Raw genomic sequence first — 25809 nt, forward strand, 5'->3', positions numbered from 1 at the left:
TCGCACACCTCCGCTGCTCGGAGACTGCAGTCCCGCTGGAAAAGCGGCAGTTCACTAGTTGTGTGCAAAACGAAATTCTGAATTATACAGGGGTCCTTTACACAGACGTCCTTGCGTCTGTGCTGTTTTGTTAACGCTACAGAATAACGCTATCTATGTCGAGCTAAAATGTAGCGTTTAAGAGTAAGAAAAAGAAAAGAAAAACACGTTAACCTACTTCAAGAGACTTTCAAGAATACCACGGGAGGCTAGTAGCCTATGGAATCTAAATGTAAATGAATATGATATCCCGGTTAAGGAAACGGTTAATCCAGGCTAAACTGGTTTGTTGGTCATGGTTTTAAGGGTTGGTTCATCCAAAAATGAATATTCTGTCATTAATTAGCCTACTCACCGTCATGTGGTCCCCCTTAATGTAGAGTGTGGAATATTTTTTACAGTGTCACGCATTTCGGTCTTGTCACGCACTCCCATCACACATTGTAATTCTCATGCGGAAAAAACTATTTATAATATATTTAATATGCCATAATTTCTCAGGCCGTGCCGCTCTCATGATGGAACCGGCGGGAATCAAGCGGAGTTCAGCGGTCGACCCTGCCACTTATCAGCCAATCAAAAAAAGAAAGATGCTACTCAATAGCCAATCAGAAAAGAGCACTATTGTATCTGAGTAAGATTTAACACAACAACCAATGAAAAAAAAGCATATCCTGGAATTATTTAAGGGTTCTGACCTTTGTCACAAAAAGTCGATGCATCCACTTTTTATCAGTGAAACTTCTGTTTTTATGCTAAAAGTTCATAATAAAATATATAATCTTGTATTTTTCAATAAAACTTATAGTATATTATCCTCTAAAAATGATTATATATATATATATATATAATTCTCTAAAATATAATATTATTTTTATCGCCTTTTTTATTACAGTATATCATATATTGTAGTAGTTATCGTAAATTAGGTATCATTTCAAAGCTTATAAACTCAGAATTCATCCTGTGAAAACAGTTTTATAATTGAATGTTGTGTTACAATAGAAACAGCACTTATTTTATCAGGCTCCTCCCCTTTTGGGCATCATTATATTTCATAATTTATGATCAAAACTTTTTCTAATCTTGACAAAACAAATTGTCAGAAAGGTCTGTGTCTCAAGGTCTCAAATTTTGTGACAGAAGTGATATTTGGACAAAAATCTTTTTAATTTGTTTAGGCAGAATGTATATAAATTCAATGGAATTCAATGGCACCCGGTGGCTATTTTTGGTACTACGCCTAAACCTCATGGGAACTTCAATTTTTGTGATTTCAACCTCAAACTTGGAACATAACTTGGTTAGATTTATGGCTATGATTTTATAGTAATTTTAGAGTAAAAATATTTTGTAAAATGTATATTTTATATAAAATAAAAATATACAGTATATTTGATTTACTGTAAATTTAAACTTCCATAACTTTTTCATACTTTCATTTTTTGAAGCGTTTTCACTTCAGCAATAATCTGCTGAGTGTATACTTCAAAACAAGACCAAACTTGTTTATAAAACTTGTTTACTCAAGAAAGCTTTGGGTATGTATTCATCAAAAACCTTCATTTCTTTTCGACTGAAGAAAGAAAGACATGGACATCTTGGGTGACATGGGGGTGAGTAAATTATCAGCAAAGGTTTTTTTCAAAAGTGAACTACTCCTTTAATAATTTTATCAGCACTAAATAAACTAGTGTATTGCATAGTCGATGTTATAGGTATTTTTTTTAAAATCATGTCATATTTTGTAATTATATCCTGGCCATGGATGCTTTAATCATTGTATCTGTCTTTCAAAGATGTCATGTAAAAAGCAATTATGCATCCTCTCATTCACCCTGAGAAGAAAGCCCTCTAAAAAGGCCAGATTAGAGGATCATTTGCTGATCTTTTTCCAAACCTGTAAATCTAATGACATGTGACTGATGCTGAGTATATATGCAAATATATATGCATATATATATATATATATATATACAGTATATATATATATATATATATATATATATATATATATATATTTTTTTTTTTTTTTTTTTTTGTGCGCTTTTGACCAGCTGCATGTGCTAATTGTGTTGCGCAGGTATGCCCACCTGTGTGCTATAAGATCAGCTCCATTCATGCGTCCACACTTGCATCTGTTGGTTTTGTTCGTCCTGTGCTGTGTTTGAGAGCTGTGTAGCTTTATGACTCAGTGGAGTGAGAGATGATGAGATGATAGTCACTCCTCCACTCAACCTAATTCAATTCTGGTTCCTTATTCACCCAGATCTAATGCGAGACTCTACGCCGACTCGTACAAAAATAACCTGCATTTGGGAAGCCGAAACGAAAATGTCAGTGTTATTTCTTGATAATGATCATGATAATGAGAACTTCACTGAATTGACAGACAGACAAACTCATAGATAACTAGGTTGTTGTCATCATCACTTTGATCAAAGAGCACAAAGGCATCTTTATTTTCATAATTCAGTCTTCATTTTTAAATCATCTAATTCCTGATTTGCTTTGATCTCCTCTGAATAGTTTCTTTCAGTTCACATGAATTTTTTTTTGCTACATATCAGTTGCTTAAAGTAAACTAATAATAATAATAATAATAATATTTTATAAAATAATAATATTTTATATTTATTTTCAACATCCTGAAGTATCTTAATAATAAAAATTCTACTTTTATTTCTTTAACATTTCTTATTTTATATATTTATTTTATCATATTTATTAGTAACAATAATGATGATAATTGACTTTTGCTCTATTATGCAATATAATTGTTCTATAAAATATTTCGTTATATGATATTAATAAGTAACTTAATAATAATAATAATAATTCATTATGCAGTTATATTTTATATTTATTTTATAAAATAAATAGTAACTTATTGATAATACTAATAATAATTATAATCATAATAATTAGACTTATTAATTAACTTAATTTCTCTAAATAATATGATTTTATATTTATTTATCATTAGTTAGTAAAAAATAATATTGATAATTAACTTATAATGCAATATTGCTCTCTAAAAGCAGCAGCTGTTCTTATAGAACCAGGAAGTATGCCTGCCTGGTCATGTCAACACTGCATTAGCTCCCTAATAAACAATGTATACATTTTCAACTACACGTGGAAGATCCTTTTCTTATTTAGCCCCAGTTTAAATCTAGACTAAAAACACTTCTCTTTAACCTGGCCAGATCCAGATCAGATGATGGACCTGCTGGACACGACCACAACGCATGATGTAGTCAGCCGGATCCGGGCCGTATCCAGATCAGATGGTGGACCTACGCCTAGACATGACCACAATGAATGATGTAGTCAGCCGGATCCGGGCCGTATCCAGATCAGATGGTGGACCTACTACTAGATACGACCACAACGCATCATGTAGTCAGCCGGAACCGGGCCGTATCCAGATCAGATGATGGACCTACGCCTAGACACGGCCACAACGCATGATGTAGTCAGCCGGATCCGGGCCGTATCCAGATCAGATGGTGGACCTACGCCTAGACACGGCCACAACGCATGATGTAGTCAGCCGGATCCGGGCCGTATCCAGATCAGATGGTGGACCTACGCCTAGACACGGCCACAACGCATGATGTAGTCAGCCGGATCCGGCCGAATCCAGATCAGATGGTGGACCTACGCCTAGACATGACCACAATGAATGATGTAGTCAGCCGGATCCGGGCCGCATCCAGATCAGATGGTGGACCTACTACTAGACACAGCCACAACGCATGATGTAGTCAGCCGGATCCGGGCCGTATCCAGATCAGATGGTGGACCTACGCCTAGACACAGCCACAACGCATGATGTAGTCAGCCGGATCCGGGCCGTATCCAGATCAGATGGTGGACCTACGCCTAGACACAGCCACAACACATGATGTAGTCAGCCGGATCCGGGCCGCATCCAGATCAGATGGTGGACCTACGCCTAGACACGGCCACAACACATGATGTAGTCAGCCGGATCCGGGCCGTATCCAGATCAGATGGTGGACCTACGCCTAGACACGGCCACAACACATGATGTAGTCAGCCGGATCCGGGCCGTATCCAGATCAGATGGTGGACCTACGCCTAGACACGGCCACAACACATGATGTAGTCAGCCGGATCCGGGCCGTATCCAGATCAGATGGTGGACCTACGCCTAGACACGGCCACAACACATGATGTAGTCAGCCGGATCCGGGCCGTATCCAGATCAGATGGTGGACCTACGCCTAGACACGGCCACAACACATGATGTAGTCAGCCGGATCCGGGCCGTTTCCAGATCAGATGGTGGACCTACGCCTAGACACGGCCACAACACATGATGTAGTCAGCCGGATCCGGCCGAATCCAGATCAGATGGTGGACCTACGCCTAGACACGGCCACAACACATGATGTAGTCAGCCGGATCCGGGCCGTATCCAGATCAGATGGTGGACCAACTCGTAGACATGACCACAACGAAGTGTCAGCAGAGGTTGTGTCAACTAGACTCCCCCTGTGAAGGCCTCATCAACACGACAGCCATCTGCACTAATACTCAACAAACTCGTCTCCATACCAGCATGACTCTGATTTTAAACCAGATGGAACTGGATAATAATCACCCGTAATGCTGCCTGAATCATAATCAGAACCCAAGGTTTTTTTTCTCCATTCTCCACACCTGATTTTTGGAGTTTTGGTTCCTTGCCACTGTTGCTTTTTTTTTTTTTTTTTTGGCTTTATCGCCTTGGTTGCCATTGGATTTTGGCTTGCTTAGTTGGGGACACTTAACATTCAACAATATTATTGATCTGTTTGCATTTACACCATTATATGAGAACTGAACTGAGCTGAGCAGGATGATGACATCACTCTTTTCTCCAGAGCGGCTGTATAGGCTAGATAAATTAACTAAATTAATACCTTTTTTACAATAGAAATGAACCATCACTGAACTTAATGGACTATGACACTATTTTCTTCTAGATCTGCTGTACAAACTTTGTTGCATTATTTTTCCTGTTTTAAATATCACTAAAATATGACTTTAAATATCATTTTATTTGTATAACTTAATAACACTAATATTTTATTGTATAATTATATTTCTATTTATTTTATAATATCAATATATAACATAAATAATATTTAAAACGATAATGGTAATAATAAGCTCATTATAAATTTATTTTCTATTTATTTTTCAATATTAATAAGTAATAATAATAATTAATTATTTTTGCTCTATAGAAAGCAAGGTGATTGTTTTATAAGTACAAATTACAGTATATTATATTTATTTTATAATATCAATACGTATTATTAAGTTACTCCCTGCTGTTGAGCTGTGAAATGGTGGTGATGTTCCTACATGACATTTTTATCCTTCAGACCAGCAGCTCTTTCTCACAGAGAAAGCTAGAGCTCTCGTGTGGGTTTGGTGTAAAACCCTCAGTGATTTCGCGGTGCAGTGGGTACGGCGTGGGTGCGGCCCGGCCCGGTCGCTCAGCCTGATCCAATGCCATCACTCTGCCATCTGTTCATCTCTATTTCCAGCCCTGAGATCCAGATCCAAATCAAAGGAGGAATGACAGGGCCTCAGGCTGCTTCCATATGCGAAGCTCCATCCTGGACCCATACAGAGGTAATATGTTTAATACACACAAATATAAAAAGATTTCTAGAACAGTAAGTGTGCAATGACAAACACTCTGGATAGAGAAACTGTACAACAATTTATCAAAGACAGATGTGTCCTACATTTATCAGCCCTAAAAACTATACAATGCTTTTCATAAGTTCTTTATCTGAATGAGTTTAAACAATCCAAACACTTTTAGGTTATGTAGGTCAACGTGAGCTGCAGAAATAAATTCCTCCTCATGACTGACCGTTCTGCTGATCATGAAGACTTCATCCTGTCAGTCAAAGTGCTGACATCATCACCAGACAGTCACAGACTCACTGACCCTGTCAGCATCAGCACAATGAAAAACATCAAACCACAATGAACAACCTGACGATGCATTTTATACACATTAATACAACGATAGTACGCTATAGGGTACAGCAACTGTATATCTTGTAACCTCTTGGTTATGCCTTTATTGTTGATTGTGTGTAGTTGCCGTTTTAATGTTGATGTCACATCTCATAAGTGAGCTGTTTCTGACATCTAGCGGTGGTTAAATGCACTGCATCAGAGTGACGCTCACGTGGCCGTGATGTCACTACATTGTTTTGTTTTGCTCGTAAATTAGGATTTATAATTCTCTTATGTCGTGTTTTCGTTTATATTCAGGTATTACTTGTATAGATGAGCCGGTCCACTGATATCCTCGGATTCAGAGTTGATTATTATTGCTCTGAAACTAGATATCTCTTCATTCGCCCACGTTTCACTACGTCACTCCGTTCCCATGATGCAACGCGAAAGTAAGCAAAAATATTTTTTAAAATGCTATTTTTTGCTCATTTGCACATTTTAGACATACTGCTCGATTGATATCAGCACTCATGTTTGGTCCTACTTTTTCGTTTGGTTAGCTTGTCATAGGCGACATTTTGTTACCGTCTCTGTAAAGGGTTGCATGTTTGATGTGATAGTGACCGTGTTACATTGTATCTTTAGCTTTGCGCAGTGGCAGTATCGTAGCCTATGAGGTTTATCCGAGGCGCGATTATTGCTAATTGAAAACTTTACCCAATACCCCGCCGTGACGACTTGAAATATAGTCGGCACTGGCAATTTTTGACGGTCTTTACGGAGACTGATTACCCTGGTAAAAAAAAGAAAGTCAATTAATGTACGAGTAATTCAATAGACAGTATGGTGGACGGTAAATTTTATTTACATATAAGAAGTTTTATAAGTTATAGTTTAAGAATTGCACATCTAATATTTAGGTGATCCTCGTGTTTCTCCCTCCACATTGCAAGCAAGTTTTAAGTCATTGTGATTTGACTATTTTCCCCTTCAAACCAAGATGCTCTGAAATATCCACCCATTCCTTCTATCCCAGGAGACTCTTGTTAGTAAAAAAAGCATCAAGCAATATCGAATAAGTCATCACAGTAAAAGTTTTGATTGGGAGAAAAATCTGATTATCACCTGTTTACTATAGTGGACCTCATGCATCAATCGCTATATTTGAGCTATTTTATACTTATACTGTACATCTTGTTTTTGAAAATACTTTTTTGACTGTAAATAAAAGTATTTGTGTAATTTTCATTGACATCGAAAAGTTATATAATTACATAATGTATGTGACTTGTAATGCATTACTCAATTCATCAAAAAGTAATCTAATTACGTAATGCATCACCTATTAGATCAAAACATAATCTGTTTCTGTAATGAATGTTGCTTGTACTGGATGTATTTACTCATAACATCAAAAAGTAATCTGATTACGTAATTCATGTTACTTATAATTAATTACTTGTTGGATCAAAAAGTAATCTGATTACGCAATGCACATTTCTTGTAATTAATTGTTAGATCAAAAAGTAATCGGATTACGCAATGCACATTTCTTGTAATTGTTAGATCAAAAAGTAATCTGATTATGCAATGCACATTACCTATAATTCATCACTTGTTAGATCAAAAAGTAATCTGATTACGCAATGCACATTTCTTGTAATTCATTGTTAGATCAAAAAAGTAATCTGATTACGCAATGCACATTTCTTGTAATTAATTGTTAGATCAAAAAGTAATCGGATTACGCAATACACATTTCTTGTAATTAATTGTTAGATCAAAAAGTAATCGGATTACGCAATGCACATTTCTTGTAATTGTTAGATCAAAAAGTAATCTGATTATGCAATGCACATTACCTATAATTCATCACTTGTTAGATCAAAAAGTAATCTGATTACGCAATGCACATTTCTTGTAATTCATTGTTAGATCAAAAAAGTAATCTGATTACGCAATGCACATTTCTTGTAATTAATTGTTAGATCAAAAAGTAATCGGATTACGCAATACACATTTCTTGTAATTAATTGTTAGATCAAAAAGTAATCGGATTACGCAATGCACATTTCTTGTAATTGTTAGATCAAAAAGTAATCTTATTACGTAATGCATTTCACTTGGAATACATTACTCTTAACATTTAAACAAATCTGATTATGTAATGAATGTACTTGTAACACATTACTTGTTGCATCAAAAAGTAATCTGATTACGTAATGCATGTTACTTGTAATGCATTACTTGTTAGATTAAAAAGTAATCTGTTTTCATAATGCTTGTTATTGTCATGCGTTTGTTTACTTGTAACAACAAAAAGTAATCTGATTACAAAATACATATTACTTATAATTACTTGTTAGATCAAAAAGTAATCTGATTAGGTAATGCACGTTACTTATAATTCATCACTTGTTAGATCAAAAAGTAATCTGATTAGATAATGCGCATTTCTTGTAATTAATTGTTAGATCAAAAAGTAAACTTATTAGGTAATGCACATTACATATAATTAATTACTTGTTAGATCAAAAAGTAATCTGATTAGATAATGCACATTTCTTGTAATTAATTGTTAGATCAAAAAGTAAACTGATTTAAAAAAAGTAATCTGATTAGGTAATGCACATTTCTTGTAATTAATTGTTAGATCAAAAAGTAATCTGATTAGATAATGCACATTTCTTGTAATTAATTGTTAGATCAAAAAGTAAACTGATTAGGTAATGCACATTACTTATTAATTACTTGTTAGATTAAAAAGTAATCTGATTACATAATGCACATTTCTTGCAATTACTTGTAAGATCAAAAAGTAAACTGATTTAAAAAAAGTAATCTGATTAGGTAATGCACATTTCTTGTAATTAATTGTTAGATCAAAAAGTAATCTTAACGTTTAAACAAATCTGATTATGTAATGTATGTGTAACGGTCACCAGGTGGAGTGCCCTTGAGAGTCACCAGAGGGCACTCCACACCAGATGTTCATGTTTCCCTCACAACTACATTTCCCAGAACTCACTGCCCGGACTCATCACTGATCACATTCACCTGTACCTCATTCACTGATTGCATTCACCTGTGTCTCATCCTGTTAGTGTGTCTATATATACCTTGTGTTCACATTCAGTGTTTGCGAAGTCTTGTTTAAGTGTTACACTGCATTTCTGAGCGTTTTCCGTGTTTGTTTTCTGGTTTTTGATGTTTGATTGTTCTTGGATTTTGATTACTGCTGCCTGCCCTGACCTCTGCCTGTTTCCCGGATTCCCACTGTGTATTCTCCATTGTCCTGTCTGCTTATCCTCGACCCTGCCTGTACGACTAATCTTAAATAAAGCTGCATTTGGATCTTCATCTCCAAGTCTCGGAGCAGTTCGTAACAGTATGTACTTGTAAAACATTACTTGTTACATCAAAAAAGTAATCTGATTACGTAATGGATATTACTTGTAATGCATTACTTGTTACATCAAAAAAGTAATCTGATTACGTAATGGATATTACTTGTAATGCATTACTTGTTAGATTAAAAAGTAATCTGTTTTCATAATGCTCGTTATTGTAATGCGTTTGTTTACTTGTAACATCAAGAAGTAACCTGATTACGTAATGCACATTATTGTAATGCTTTTCTTTACTTGTAACAACAAAAAGTAATCTGATTACGTAATGCACATTACTTTTAATTAATTACTTGATAGATCAAGAAGTAATCTGATTAGGTAATGCACATTACTTATAATTAATTGTTAGTTCAAAAAGTAATCTGATTAGGTAATGCACATTACTTATAATTCATCACTTGTTAGATCAAAAAGTAATCCGATTAGGTTATGCATGTAACTTGTATAAAACATTACTTTACTTGTCAGTTATTAGAAATCTGATTAGGTTATGCATGTTACTTGTATAAAACATTACTTCACTCATAACATTTAAACAAATCTGATTATGTAATGAATGTACTTGGAACACATTACTTTACTTGTTACATCAAAAAAGTAATCTGAATTTGTTATTCATGTCTTATAATGCATTACCCCAACACTGGTAATTCTAGGTTCTCAGAAGAGGGGCTATGCTAGAAATGTGTCAATCTTGAACATAATTAGAATTATCAGCTAATAGGGGTAAATTGACATACTCTGGCACACTGGAGGAACATCTGAGTGGTTTCCACAGTTGTACATTGACAGGCTGCACGTCCTCATGTTCTGATATCAAAGATACCCAAAGTGCAACTTGTATGAAGTTCAATTGCCTTTGCAATATTTTGGATTTATATTTCTTAATATATTTTAGTTTTCACATGATTTGATACAATTAGTTTGTTAAATACACATACTTTATATGTTTGATTATTGTATGTGTAATACAGAAGCTCAGTTTAAACAATAAATGCATGACATCTGAACATCTCTTTGAAAAATTTGTTAAAAAATAATTGAACAAAATCTTTTTTTATGCCCCAAGAGCAATAGAAACACATAAAAAGTCCTGACTAAGATTATCATAATTTATGCACGAAAAGTTTAAATAATAGTTAAAATACTATTTTTATATCAGTTAAAATACTATTCCAAACTTGGGCAGAAGATAGAAGTCAAAATAGTATATGAAAGAATAATAAAAAAAAACATTTTCTATAAACCAGACCCCAGATCCTGTGTCAGTTATAACTATGGTAACACCAAGTTCTTATTTAAATATGCAAAACTGTTACCCAATCACAGCAGTGGGCGTTTACTTCAAGTCTTGAATGGCATGGCCATGAAGTGTTTGAAAAAGAGGGTCAAAAACAGGATAATAAATAGCATTTACTTCTAAATTAGGAGAAAAAAAACTTGATTACATTATAAGTGGACCAAGCATTTTAAAAATGCAGTTCATGACCCCACACGAAATGCAAACAAGCTGTCTTATGCAAACCTTTGAACTAGCATAGAAGAAAATGCAAATGAGCTTCTAGGGTCGCAAACAGAACTGCCTTTCATAGTAAATCCACACAGGATGTAGTTTACCCCGTATTTTAATGTATTCAGTGCATTTAGATATGATTTTATATATATAAAAAATAATGCATTACAAAGAACATGTAAAATCAAAATAAGACCTGAATAGTGAATAAGACCAGAATCCATGTATTTAATAAAAGTAGAGCTTTGTTTATAGTAATTCTGCCTATATTCATTCAATTGAATATCTGTACAGGAAGCCCTCAGATTATCTGAAATCTCGTACCTAAATAGAGGTGCGTTCCATTCGACCATTTTCGCCATCTTAAAAGATCGCGTTCTTCGTGATCCCATGTTTCGAACTTTAGTTAGTGTGTAATGTTGTTGTTAGAGTATAAATAATATCTGTAAAATTATAAAGCTCAAAGTTGAATGCCAAGCGAGATATTTTATTTAACAGAAGAAGCCCGTTTGGACTACATCCCTCTACTTCCTTCTTTAATGACGTCAGTAGAACAGTTTTTTGATCATCATTCGGACCTGGTCTGAAACAGCAGATTTGTATGCTATTAATGAATAATGGATACATACAAGCAGATGACAATACGTTATAATAACAGTAATTAAACTACTAAACTATACCTGTTCCATCTCTATACAGCACTCTGACTCCGTAGGCATTATTGTCCGACTCGAAATGAACACCGTTACTGAGAGTTTCTGATATTGTCATCATTCTGTGAGATTAAGCGCAAGCTCATGAAGCTCCGCCCCCTGTGCCGGCAGCAGCAGCAGCTTATTTGCATTTAAAGGGCACACACTAAAACAGTGCGTTTTTCTGACCCCCAAAAATGACAATTTAAACATGCTGTAAAAAATGATCTGTTGGGTATTTTGAGCTGAAACTTCACATACAAATTCTGGGGACATCAGAGACTTATTTTAGGGGAATAAGAAGGGGATAATACGGGACCTTTAAGTGAGATTCCAATCTGAAGTGAACGAACATGTTCAGTTCGAAGGGCACTGAAAACGCCGTTTGGGAATAAGCGAACATCGAAACATCACTTCACAGGAAGTGGCGAGTGAAAATCAACCAACTGTCATTGTGCACCGCATCATCAGTCGGAACCAAGGGGGTAATCCATCGACCGGAAGTTGAAGCCTCGCGGGAGCTGCCATCTTGTATACAGAACTTCACTTGCGTTAGCATTCCCATTGACTCCCATTCATTTTGACGTCACTTTGACAGCGAATAACTTTACATCTGAGGTGTTTGAAGACCCCATTTGTCCATTATTTATTTATAAAGAAACACGACAATGTATAAAATGATCCATTACTTTGTAGCTTATGTTATGGCCCCGTAGAAGCAGTTTTTTGTAAAAGTAGGCTAACGATTGCGTCATAACCACGCGACTCTCTGTCGCACAGTAGAGAGATTACCGTATGGACAGGAGAAGAAGCTCACGTGCAATCGGGGAAACGTGGAGGCAAAATGACAAAATAATTAATCAGAATACCTAGCTAAAGTTTATCGTAGCTCATGGACAGCTCCTATTCACACTCTCCGCCTCTGCAAGTTTTGGAAGGGAATGATTCAGATTTCTCATGCCACAGCCACTAGAAGACAGACGGGTTGCTCACGTCACATCTACGTCGTCAAGCTCTGTTTGAGTCGGTAGAAGAGATTTTAAATTTAAATTTCGCATTGAGTATTCTTAAATATTATTATTATTATACAAACTAGAGTATTTATGAATGGTTTGGGGTGATGAATGTATCTATAGGCCTATATGATTTTAAATTAGAAAGGAAAGTACATTTTAATTAAGACATTTAACATTTTATTAAGTTATATCATAATCTGCGTGACCCTGTTGTTGCCTTTTTTTGATGACGTTTCAGGGCATTCCAAATGAGTGAATATTGACAGCGAAGTCCACTTCAACTGATGTACCGTGTTTAGGGAGTAGGGAGCAGTGAACACTGCGTAGGGACCCTGTCGAATGGAACGCACCTTAAAATTGGAGTGGAATATTCAAGGGCAGTTTGAAAGCCCAACCCGATGACGTCGCCCCCTATTGACTTGGCTACACTTGTTTCAACCGTTAGCATACCTTTAACATTCTGTAGTGTACACTTAAATACGTTTGTATGCAGTAGATAAAAAACCCAATGAAATACATTCTAAGAAGAAAAATGAAGATGACACTAAAATTTTCATACTCATTATCCTGAGCTCATTATACCGATAATACCTGTTACCCTCATATACATTTCAGTATGCTCTTTAGTTACAAGATCCAACTCGTATTACTTAAAAGTACTATTGAAGGAAAAGTCAAAACCAGCTGACAATTCTGCAACATACATGTGAACTCCTTAGTGTTTAAAAAACATCCCAGCATGCATGGAGTCGAGAGAATGTTCAGAATCAGAGCCGGAATCTACACAAAGAACAAGTTTAGATTTAAGTTAAGTTTAGTTGAACATGTTTTGATCACAATTCACTACATCATTTTCATTTTGTGTTACTTTGCTATTATTATACTATATAAAACATACAATAAGGTTCCATTTGTTAACATGAACTAACAATGAAAAATACTTCTAAAGCATTTATTTTTCTGAGATTATATTAAAATCAGAAGTTGTATGTTTTAATGGACCTGAACTAACAATGAACTAACAATGAACAGTTGTATTTTTACTTACTAACGTTAAGATTAAGATTATTAAATACTGAAACAAATATTGCTCAGTGTTATTTAATGTTAGTAAATGCATTAACTAATATTAACTAATGGAACCTTATTTTAAAGTGTGACCAAAATAGTCTGAACAGATTTGTCAATAAGTTTGATTGAAAGAGAGAGAGAAAAAAAAATCTAATTAATCAAAGATTAATAATGTGTAAGGAAAATCATATTTCACCTGAAGTGTCCCTTAGTATTTTATGCATTTTAGATGGTTCTTGAAAAAATTGTGACTTATTTTTGTCTGTGAATCACTTTTGGGAGGATGCCTGTAGGAACCATACTTGTCTGTGCGACCATATTTTTGGTGACCAATTCTGAGACCTTTGCAGGTGACAACAAATAAATCTCCAAGTCCGTCAACAAAGAATTCTGTAAATAAAAAAAATAAAAATTAAATCAGATTCTTGTTTCTTAAAACTAAAGTTTATTTATTGGCATCAATGTTTCCATAAAGAACCTTCAACATTCATCTAAACTTTACATTCCACAGAAGGTTTGTAATTGTGGAAAATGTTTCTTTAGATTATTAAATAGCTCTTTACATTAAAAAAAAGCTTATTTTAAGAAATGTTCACTGAGAGGTTCTTTGGGGAATCAAAAAAGGCTTTTATTCACATATAAACATTGATCAGCGAACATAAAATGAAGCTCAACCGAACCTACTTGACGTGTGAGAACAAACCTCAATGGTTCTTGAAGATGCTCAAACATGCTGCGTAACACGAGAATGAACCTAATTGGTTCTTGAAGAAGCTCAAACGTGATGCGTAACACGAGAATGACCCTCATTGGCTCTTGCTGAAGCTCAAACATGATGCGTAACACGAGAATGAACCTCATTGGCTCTTGCTGAAGATCAAATGTTCTGCGTAACACAAGAATGAACCTCATTGGCTCTTGCTGAAGCTCAAACGTGATGCGTAACACAAGAATGAACCTCATTGGCTCTTGCTGAAGATCAAATGTTCTGCGTAACACAAGAATGAACCTCATTGGCTCTTGCTGAAGCTCAAACGTGATGCGTAACACAAGAATGAACCTCATTGGCTCTTGCTGAAGATCAAATGTTCTGCGTAACACAAGAATGAACCTCATTGGCTCTTGCTGAAGCTCAAACGTGATGCGTAACACAAGAATGAACATCATTGGCTCTTGCTGAAGATCAAATGTGCTGCGTAACACAAGAATGAACCTCATTGGCTCTTGCTGAAGCTCAAACGTGATGCGTAACACAAGAATGAACATCATTGGCTCTTGCTGAAGATCAAATGTGCTGCGTAACACGAGAATGAACCTCATTGGCTCTTGCTGAAGCTCAAACATGATGCGTAACACGAGAATGACCCTCATTGGCTCTTGCTGAAGATCAAATGTGCTGCGTAACACGAGAATGAACCTCATTGGCTCTTGCTGAAGCTCAAACGTGCTGCGTAACACGAGAATGACCCTCATTGGCTCTTGCTGAAGCTCAAACGTGATGCGTAACACAAGAATGAACATCATTGGCTCTTGCTGAAGATCAAATGTGCTGCGTAACACAAGAATGAACCTCATTGGCTCTTGCTGAAGCTCAAACATGATGCGTAACACGAGAATGACCCTCATTGGCTCTTGCTGAAGATCAAATGTGCTGCGTAACACGAGAATGAACCTCATTGGCTCTTGCTGAAGCTCAAGCGTGCTGCGTAACACGAGAATGACCCTCATTGGCTCTTGCTGAAGCTCAAACGTGATGCGTAACACAAGAATGAACATCATTGGCTCTTGCTGAAGATCAAATGTGCTGCGTAACACAAGAATGAACCTCATTGGCTCTTGCTGAAGCTCAAACATGATGCGTAACACGAGAATGACCCTCATTGGCTCTTGCTGAAGATCAAATGTGCTGCGTAACACGAGAATGAACCTCATTGGCTCTTGCTGAAGCTCAAACGTGCTGCGTAACACGAGAATGACCCTCATTGGCTCTTGCTGAAGCTCAAACGTGATGCGTAACACGAGAATGAACCTCATTGGTTCTTGAAGATGCTCAAACGTGCTCATTCGTTCTTGTTGAAGCTCAAACAGGATACGCAAGACAATAATAAACCTCATTGGTTCTTGCTGAAGCTCAAACGTGATGTGTAACACAAGAATGAACCTCATTGGTTCTTCAAGATGCTCAAACGTGATGCGTAACACAAGAATGAACTTCATTGGTTCTTGCAGAAGCTCAAATGTGATGCGCAAGACAAGAATGAACTTCATTGGTTCTTGAAGATGCTCAAACGTGATGCGTAACACGAGAATGAACCTCATTGGTTCTTGAAGATGCTCAAACGTGATGCGTAACACACGAGAACCTCATATTTCATAGTTCTCACACTTTTATTTTTGGCTTTTAACTATCCTTTTAAACTCTAAAATATGTTGTAACTTATTGTTGAAGCTTAATTTCACTTTGCAAGTCTATTTGGAAATAATTAAACAACAGACCCCATCCAGAACGCATCGTGTGACTTCATTTGATGTGGATGTTTTCAATCAACAGTTTGAAGTCCACCTACCACCGTGAGCCACTCTTTTGTAGAACGGGTCAAAGCCGACCCGTCGCACAGCATCCGTCCGGCCCAAGAAGTAGTTGACAACTACATCCACGAAGAAGCAGCCGTCAAAACCTGGCAGAGGCGCGTGGGTACGACTGACCCGCGATATACAGCCGCCTTCATCGCTACTCCCTTCCTCATATTCCAGCTTAAACAAGAACTGATTTCCTTGTACCTCACCACCAACCTGATGGAGAGAGACAGAATGAATGAGTAATAGCCTAACTACAAAAAAGATGACTGGAGTATTGTTCACAGGAATACAGATTAGAAAACAGTTCTTTAAAACTTAAAAAAAAAAATTAATTCCATAATATTTACTATTGTACTGTTTTTGATCATATGAATGTGCAGAGAGCTGAAGATATCTAACTGACCCCAACTTTTATATTTATTTGAGGTCATCAAGATGATATAATTGACATAATTACCACATCTAGTTCAGGAACGGCTTCCATAATGTTTACAAAGCTTTCAATACGCGTCTCATTAAGAAACAAAAAGTCATCATCCACCCACAGGAAGTACTTAGTGGTGACCTGTGACACTGCCAGATTTCTGCCTGCAAACCAGCCCTGAAAGACCAAACAATATTTATAAACTTTTATACTTCAAGCAAATTACAATAACATTCAGTTTAAACAACCTGATGTTTGTACCTGTGCAGGGGGCATTACATAGTGTTCTATATTCTCACCGACCACCTTCTCTGGTTGCAGACTGTCATCAGCAATAATAATCTTTATTTTTGGGTAGAGCCGACGAACACTATCGATGAGGACATTTAGTTCTTTATATCTCAAAAAAGTTTTAACTAGTACAGTCACCTGGGAGTTTATGTCTAGAGAGAGAGAGAGAGAGAGAGAGAGAGAGAGAGAGAGAGAGAGAGATAGAGAGAATTATGAGCCCATGAAAGGTCAGTGTGGTGATTGATTGTGTTCACAATAATAAATTAATCAACAGTCATTTGTTCAGGAGCATTGTTACTAGCTAGGTTCCCATCCAAAAGTGCAAATTTAACTGTGCAAAATTGTAATATTGCATAAAACATGTGCGATAAAGCACTGTTTTCATCTAATGCATTCCAGAGAACAAAATCAATGGAATTTGAAAATGGAAAATGGAATTTGATGCAATCAGGGAAGCCACTGTATCTTTTTGCATCTCAGAGTGTACATCATGGGCCAGTGAGAGTTGTACGTGTAAATCTCACTCCCCTGGCCTCAAAAGGACCTCTTGCAGCAGGTCGAGTAGAACCAGTTTATTGGTGCCGTGACCCGGATGGGATTGAGGTTTAGGGGGTGAGTGTACCGGATGTAGACCAATAAGAGCTGGGCGTGTAAACCTCACTCCCCTGGCCTCAAGAGGCTAAATCCAGCTTGCAACAGGTTGATTAGAACAAGTTTATTGGTGTCGTGACCCGGGTGGGATTGAGGTTTAGGGGGTGGAGTGTACCGGATGTACATCAGTAAGAGCTGTGCATGTAAACCTCACTCCCCTGGCCTCAAGAGGCTGAATCCAGCTTGCAGCAGGTCGAGTAGAACCAGTTAATTGGTGCCGTGACCCGGATGGGATTGAGGTTTAGGGGGTTAGTGTACCGGATGTAGACTAAAGAGCTGTGCATGTAAACCTCACTCCCCTGAATCAAGCTTGCAGCAGGTCGAGTAGAACCAGTTTATTAGTGCCGTGACCCGGATGGGATTGAGGTTTAGGGGGTTAGTGTACCGGATGTAGACTAAAGAGCTGTGCATGTAAACCTCACTCCCCTGAATCCGGCTTGCAGCAGGTCGAGTAGAACCAGTTTATTGGTGCCGTGACCCGGATGGGATTGAGGTTTAGGGGGTGAGTGTACCAGATGTAGACCAGTAAGAGCTGTGTGTGTAAACCTCACTCCCCTGGCCTCAAGAGGCGCTAGTGGCTAATGCTAGAGGCTGCTCAGAGTGGGTCGAGTAGCACCGGTTACATTTATGAGTATGAGTTTTTTGTTGAGCATCGAGGATTCATATAGCTTTCACAGACCCAATGGCCACCAAAGCGTTTTACATATTACCTCACATTCACCCATTCACTAACTCATTCAAGAGGAGTAGCATAAGCAAGATAAGCAAGGATTTAAAGGATTTTTTTAAATTACAATACAAATCACAGAAGCTGACAAATATGAAAAAAAAACCTTAAAATAAAATTTAAAGTAACTAAAATAAAACTGTTCAGAAGGTTACATATATTAAATATATTGTGTTAATACTTGAGCTCACCTTTTCCCACGTCAAACAGAACAGGAACAGACAGACGTCTGATCTCAATCGGGAATATGACTTCATGGTTCTCAAAAGAGAAGTATGCTAAAGACAAAAACATTTGTAAAAATATTCTTTGTACATATAAATTGAATTGAGCAAGTCAGTACATTTAGATTAGATAAAAAAAGTATCATCAAAGTGGACCATATAACTCAATATAGGTTTGTTCATACAATAAAAGTCGGTGAGGTCTAATGTTGTTCTTGACTCTAATATTTATCAAAACATCTCCTTTTGTGTTCAGCAGAAGAAAGTCAAGCAGGTTTGGAATGACATGCGAGTATGATGACTGAACAATCCCTTTAGGTTACGTACCGAGGTCTTGGGTCTTGATGTGGTAGATGGTGCTGGTGTAGGTCACTCTGCTCAGAAGATCATTGAGCTGTTGAAGGTTGCTGGATGAGATGCTCAGATGTTTCTCATTCAGTCCATTCACCTGCTCACCCTCCTGAACATCCACTGAGAGCAGCCCTTTCTGCACCCTTAGAGACACCTGGAGACCGATGAGCCAGATCCGATGAGCTCATTTGATTATCTTTAACATCATGAAGTCTTTAAAACAATCCACCAACATTAAAAAAAAAACCAAAATGGCACAAACCATCAGATTAAAGAAGGAAAAACACAGTAAACCCGAGAGACCGTCTGAAACAAACCAATGACTGAGATATAAAACCCATCACCTTAATTAAACCATTTTCAGCAGAACAAACCTTGTAAACCGTTCTGCTTTGTGTTTGCAGCGCTAGACCTTTAATAATGAAACAGTTCTTTAATTAACATAGATAGAAATGCATTAATGTCATTGTTTAAATTAATATCAAAACCTAAATAAACACACACACACACATATATATATATATACACACACACACACACACACACATATACTGTACACTACTGGTTCAAATTTAGCAATAATTTGGATTTTTCAAAGTTTTGCATTCATTTAATCAATATTACATTAGAAAAAGTAATATTGTGAAATATTACAAAATAGAATGTAATATATTTCTGTAAAATGTCATTTATTCCCGTGATTTAAAGCTGAATTTTCAGCATCATTACTCCAGTCTTCAGTGTCACACGATCCTTCGGAAATACCGATGATTTGATGCTAAATTATGATTAATTATTATGAGTGCTCAATTAATAATGGTCCTATTATTAGCAATGTTGAAAACAGTTGTGTTGCTTTTTTAAAAATGCATTTATTTTTTGCAAACCATGAGGATTTTTTAATGAGTAAAAACTTTTTTTTTCTAAAAACTTTCATTAAAAGAACAGCATTTATTTTAAATTTAAATCTTTTCATAACATTATACATGTTTGCCGTCACTTTTGATCAATTTAATGTATCCTTGCTAAATAAAAGTATTACTTTCTTCCAATTTATTTTCTGTTTTTTAATCTCAATTACTCTAAACTTTTTAATGGTAATGCATCATGATGTTTCCACAAAAATATGAAGCAGCGCGACTGTTTCCAACATTGATAATAATCAGAAATGTTTCTTGAGCATTATATTAGAGTGAATGATGTGACACTGAAGACTGGAGTAATGATGCTGAAAATCCTGCTTTGATCACCGGAATAAATTGCATTTTATTCAAATAGAAAGAAAAGTGATTTTAAATTGTAATATTTTTCCTGTATTTTTGATCAAATAAATGGAGCCTTTGTGAGCAGAAGAGACAACCTTCAAAAGATTAACAACCTTCATTATTCCAAGTGTATGTGTATATCTTACATTATTACAAGTGTGCAAATGTATGTCTCTCTGCAACTATTTGTTAATCTGAAATCAAGTAAAGGATCCGTAGACTCAGTCTCACCAGGAATGAGTGTTTTCTTCATGGGAGACACTCTGAATCCTCTGATTGGATACTGGAGTGGGGTGTTGGCAGGGGCGAGAATAAGAACATCGTTTTCTTTCCCTGTCCTGAAGACACGTGTAATTGTAATTTTAAAGTACAATACAATAGACTAAATAATGTTCAACCAAAAAGTAAACATTTTAGTTATAACTTCATATGACATCGCCTAAAGGACAACTCCGGCGCAAAATGAATCTTTGGTCTAATAATCGCGGTAGAGTGCAGAATGAATGGGAGTCAATGGGGTTTCACCCCCATAAATCCACTTTTCTCAGGATGTAATTTTTTGTCAAGTAATTTGAAGGTTTCATTCAAAAGGGAGGGCTAAGATAATACACTCAGCTGAAAATTGCATTTTTAAGTTCACTTATCTGTTCTAAAAATCCGTTCAAAAATGTGATGACGTCACACAATAGCAGAACGCTAGCGTGTTCCGGCCAACAACAGCCTCCTGTAAGAAATCAAAAGGACATAAGTACTCATTCATTCGACTTTTGGCCTATAATCTATATTGAACTTGCGGAATCAACAATAAAATCGATGTTAATTTAACGACAAGCAGGCGAAAGAGACACATTTAGCCATTTAGCCCCATAGACTCCCATTCATTCTGCTCTCGCCCGCGATCACCTCCAGTGGAATTCTAATGGAACTGCAACCAGGATGATACACAATGGGGCTAATAGGAAGTGCCAAGGCTCTCCGTTAGACGGGCTCTGAAGAAGCCATCTTTGAAAAATAGTCTCTACCAGTCGATCTACGAACGCCGATCCAAGTGCGCTGAACTGTGCAGAATCTCATATGGTCCGTTGTTTCCGGAAGAAACACAAACACAAACCGTTTTCTTCTCTTCAATATGTACACGTAGCCTACTGTTCGCGCTCACCTTATCACCTTATTCACATCTCACCAGCGCACATGGATCGGCGTTCGTAGATCGACTGGTAGAGACTATTTTTCAAAGATGGCTTCTTCCTGTATTCGCGAAGTTGACTGTCAGTGTCCAAACAGTTTAATAAGAAGATATTTTATACACACAAAGTTCTCAATGCTTCAGTTTGAATGTAGGGACCCTTATTATGCTACCGTGTTAGTGTGGGGCTATTTTGAGCCTTGTTAGTGGTAATAACAAGCGATTTTTATTTGTCATTACTCTATGCCCTATATACTAGCTGTTACGCCTGCCTGTTTACCCCTACTGGCTCTGCTACACAGTGCAGACGTTAGTTGGGCAACAGGTGTAAACCCGATCTCACGGGAATTCGTACGAATTTTACGAGGTGGCTAATTCGTAACAATTCATACGACCTCAGTCGTACAAATTAGTAAGATTTTTGCTAAATCGTACATATTTTACGAATTGGCCAATTCGTATGAATTCGTACGAATGACCTACCCCTGACCCCGCCCCTAAACATAACCGTCACGTGGGTTTAGACAAATCGTATGAATTCGCACGAGTGAGGTCGTACGAATTAGCCACTTTTTAATCACTCGTACGAATTCGTACGAATTGGTCGTGAGATAGGGTAGATACAATCCCTAATTAACTCATTATAGGGGGTCGTTTAAAGACCTGTGACTTGGTGTGAGAGCTCTCTCATCTCTCACTCCTCTCTCAAATTATTTCTTTAGCATTGTTGTTTTCCCATATTTATTTTTAGCGTCAGATTTTGTTTACTTAGTAACCACGCGCGTGTGTTTTTCCCCCTCCCCTAGACGTCGGTTTTCTCTTTTTTTTTTTGGTTATTTAATATTCGTTTGCTTGGTTAATAATAAATTGGTTTATTGTTAAAACATTTGTTGTTTGCCTCTTTTATGTTGCGGTATATGAGCCAGCCGTGACATAGCGTTATAGGCTACACTGTTTTTAGAGATAAAACTATTTACATTCAGCAATCATCAAAATAAATCTCAGATAACAGTTGACTAGGTAACAATGTGTAATTAGACCAAAGATTCATTTTGCGCCGGAGTTGTCCTTTAATAATTTAATTGTTTAACAAAACAATTTAAAAAGATAATTGTGACTTTATTTCACAATTGCAAGTTTACATCAACAGTTTACATTCTCAAAATTAAAACTTTATAGTTCACAATTCTGGCTTTATTTATAATTTGGGAGTTTATATCTCATTCTGACTTTCATGCAATTGTGAGTTTATATCTCACAATTCTGACTTTATAAGTAAGGCCTAAAGTACACCGTAAGTACTCGTATTGTAAAATAAAGTGCAATCACTTTAGTCTTGTGTAAAGTAAAATGTAATGTAAAGTCTTACATTTTCTTCAAGCTGTGTTTTAACAATTAGTCAGACTGCTTTTATAGGGTGTTTTTTATATGCTGATTTTGAAAAGATACGGTAATTGAGAAACCTTATCTGGTGTTGTCTGAACTCTTCTGCCCGCCGTTTCTGCATATCATCCAGTTCATCAATTGGCACAAACCGGTTTGCAAGATTGGTCTTTTGGCAGGTACAGGGCATTGGATTCTCATTGTGAAAAGGCCCTATACTGAGACATGCACACACACACATTTTTGTTTTTTTTAAACTTAAAAACACAAAAACAAGGAAAATACAAAAAAGTGAAATTAATCTACTCACTTTATTTTGGGAAAGTCTGGAACCTCGATATCCTTGAGACATTGGGAACTTGAAAACCTTTTGGGTGGATCAACCATAAACCCATATTTGAGTACAATTTACATAACCAAATGATAAAATTTCTTCCTAAACCATCATGAGGCTACTTTTAGTGTTTTACTATCATAACATTTGTATTTGTAATATGGTTGGTTGATTCATGGATTTGTCAGGTAACCTCAAGCTGTGGTTTTCGAATTTGCGAGAATAAGGATGACAAAACGGTAAGGATTTTAACAGCAAGAATTAAAGACTATATATACACATATATATTTTTTGTTGAAACAATATTTTATATATTTCAAAATGTTGCTAAAAAAACCTATTATGCAACAAATAAATAAAATAAATTTCACGGAAGGAAGATGCTATTATCTTTCAACGGACGGTAAAAATGTAGGCTATAAGAATGTATGTTCTTATTATTACCCACAAATGAAAGGTTGATAACGGTAAGTAATAAATTCCTTACACAGATATACAGTATTTTCTATTATTTAAACATCTCGAACCTTTTCAGTATGACTATGTACTGCTTCGGGAAGTTTAACTTCAACTAGATTTAGAAACACTCTTAAGGGACTAACATTTCAGTAGCCCGATACGGGTGTTGTCATTATCATTCAAATCAGACACATTCAAAACATTTTAAGATCCCTGATTTAAAAATGTGCTTCGTGAGTCAAATCTAAAGTCATATCATTGATCTGAGTGAATCAGTACACATTAGGAAAGCTACAAAAATAATTTAAAGGGTCATTTCAGGTACAGAGTGATGTAGAAAAGACAATAAAGTGACACATATACCTTAATAACTGTGTTGAGATTTTTCTCTTAAACTCCCAGTCAGAATAAAAGAACATCAGCAATCCCGTTAACAGAACGATGACTAGGCCTGCAGTTTTGCAGAGTCCAACTGAAACCATGTTTAAAGATAGTCCGAGGTGTTTTTACCTGGTGAAGAGCTGCAGGTGAATGAGGGAGTGGCAGATCTCCGGTGCCAGTGAAGTGTGATGTGTGGTCATTTACAGTTGCCAGCCTATTATTTCAATTCACAGATAATCATTTTCCCAGATTGGCCATTGCTTTCACGCGTCTCCTTAGAATATGTTTAACCCTTAAGAACCCGGACCAATTTCCTCTTATAGGAAAATTATGGGGTATATAAAACACACTAAATGGACCACTTAAAACATGTTTCTGCTGTTGTTGTTTTTTTAAGTACAACCACTCCTTGCCAAAGATCTGTAATGTTACATGTCACATTAGGTGTTTATGATCCATTTTTTATGTTACATGTCACATTAGGCTTTTATTTCTCATTTGGAAAAATAAAATAATTTTGTCAGTTTTCTTGCTAAATACATTTTTTTTTTCTTTTCCACAACATTTTCAAAAATTTTCTAGGAAGATTTTTTCTTTTTAAGAAGTAATATTTTTTGCATTTTATTTGCTGTGCCACAAAACCACATAACTGTGACCATAACTGTGACCTTTTCATGTATACGGTTTAATCAGAAATCATTTTAGTTTAGTTTATTAGTTTATAATGACGTGAACAGTCCCTTTTTGATAAAAAAGAGCGGCTAATTTCCAGCCGTAGTCCCTGGCCAGTTGTCAATAGGCACATCAATAAAATACATTACAACTACACTTTCTTTTCTCTTCTATTCTATTTTAAAAATAAATAAATAAATAAATTTAAAAAAATGCACTAAAATTAAACTGAGAGGGGTTATAGCACTTGTCCTACTGTTAGTTTAACTGCTTCTATTGTTCTCATTTGTAAGTCGCTTTGGATAAAAGCGTCTGCTAAATGAATAAATGTAAATACAGCAGGACTTATCAAGAGGGGACGGACATACTAAACATGTGACACAATTCAAACAAATAGACAAGCAGACACAGGCATAACAATTCAAGCAACACGATGCAACACGACACAAACAATATTCACACAGAGGCCACATTAAAGCACATACGGGATATAACATTGAGGCAGGCAGCAGAAACCAAGCGGCAGCAGCATGATCATGTCACATCAAATACACAACACATCTGTCAAATTAATGTGTGCCGCTGTAAGCGTCAGACAGACAGTTTTTAAGAAGGTGGAATACGTATCTGTATCTTTGATTGTAGTGGGCAGTGAATTCCAGTTTGTATCGCTTTAACAGAAATTGATAGTTGACCAAATGTGCTTTTTTTATTATTTATATTTTTTATTATATTATTATTATTTTATTTATTATAATTTTTTCACAACTCGAAAATGTGCAAACGGTATAAAACTAAATGACTACTTCACACTGGAGGTCAACATGTTGAACATGCATATAGTGCCATAACATTGCAAAATTCTACCGTTTCAGGTATACAGTTTAACCAGAAATACATTTTTTCATTATTTTTCACAACTCAAAATGTGCATATATATATATATATATATATATATATATATATATGGTTGTGTGTTTGTGCGGATGGAATCACACAGAGAGCAGGGGCCCGTTTCAATAAGGAGGTTCAACCAACTCTGAGTTAAAGCTTGAACTCAGAGTTGACTTACCCTGAGATGGGAAACTCTGAGTTTTCGGTTACAGAACAGCTGAAATGAGTTAGTTCAATCAACTCTGAGTT

General features: G+C 36.2%; 2 protein-coding genes and 1 non-coding gene across 5 annotated transcripts; 1 reads left to right on the forward strand and 2 right to left on the reverse strand.

Moving 5' to 3' along the window:
• The first annotated feature begins 6679 nt into the window (after positions 1 to 6679).
• Positions 6680 to 6820, forward strand: LOC120475402 (U4 spliceosomal RNA). Its single transcript, XR_005621944.1, has one exon. It is a non-coding gene; the product is annotated as a U4 spliceosomal RNA (small nuclear RNA).
• A 4063-nt stretch (positions 6821 to 10883) lies between these two features.
• LOC120475381 (beta-1,4 N-acetylgalactosaminyltransferase 2) lies at positions 10884 to 24445 on the reverse strand. 3 transcript variants are annotated; one of them, XM_039666065.2, is made up of 12 exons: positions 24124 to 24445; positions 23131 to 23187; positions 22901 to 23038; positions 20483 to 20589; positions 19361 to 19398; positions 18963 to 19140; positions 18603 to 18689; positions 17004 to 17185; positions 16776 to 16919; positions 16306 to 16531; positions 13935 to 14128; positions 10884 to 13447 (listed from the first exon to the last, which is right to left on the reverse strand). In XM_039666065.2, the coding sequence occupies exons 1-11, from the start codon at positions 24192 to 24194 to the stop codon at positions 13947 to 13949; spliced, it is 1410 nt and encodes a 469-aa protein (XP_039521999.2). In that variant the 5' UTR covers positions 24195 to 24445; the 3' UTR covers positions 10884 to 13447; positions 13935 to 13946. The 3 variants fall into 3 exon arrangements, with proteins under 3 accessions (XP_039521999.2, XP_039521998.2, XP_039522000.2); XM_039666064.2 differs by having other exon boundaries at positions 23977 to 24445; XM_039666066.2 differs by lacking the exon at positions 24124 to 24445 and having other exon boundaries at positions 22901 to 23033.
• LOC148965049 (uncharacterized) lies at positions 14135 to 16290 on the reverse strand. The gene has a single exon (XM_089127580.1). It carries the CDS (start codon positions 16055 to 16057, stop codon positions 14354 to 14356), a length of 1704 nt encoding a protein of 567 aa, XP_088983706.1. The 5' UTR covers positions 16058 to 16290; the 3' UTR covers positions 14135 to 14353.
• Positions 24446 to 25809: the final 1364 nt, after the last annotated feature.

This window comes from Pimephales promelas, chromosome 25 (genome assembly GCF_988280905.1).
Source record: "Pimephales promelas chromosome 25, fPimPro1.hap1.1, whole genome shotgun sequence".
Lineage (NCBI taxonomy): Eukaryota > Metazoa > Chordata > Actinopteri > Cypriniformes > Leuciscidae > Pimephales > Pimephales promelas.

Excerpts from the sequence above, each read along its gene's own strand:
- LOC148965049 (XM_089127580.1), bottom strand. The coding sequence starts at position 16,057 with ATGAGGTTCATTCTCGTGTTACGCATCACGTTTGAGCATCTTCAAGAA.
- LOC120475381 (XM_039666064.2), bottom strand. The coding sequence starts at position 24,095 with ATGGTTTCAGTTGGACTCTGCAAAACTGCAGGCCTAGTCATCGTTCTG. Across the intron at positions 19,399-20,482 it reads GAAGAAAACACTCATTCCTG|GTCTAGCGCTGCAAACACAA; the intron begins GTGAGACTGAGT and ends TCATTATTAAAG. Across the intron at positions 16,920-17,003 it reads ATGTAATGCCCCCTGCACAG|GGCTGGTTTGCAGGCAGAAA; the intron begins GTACAAACATCA and ends TTGGTCTTTCAG.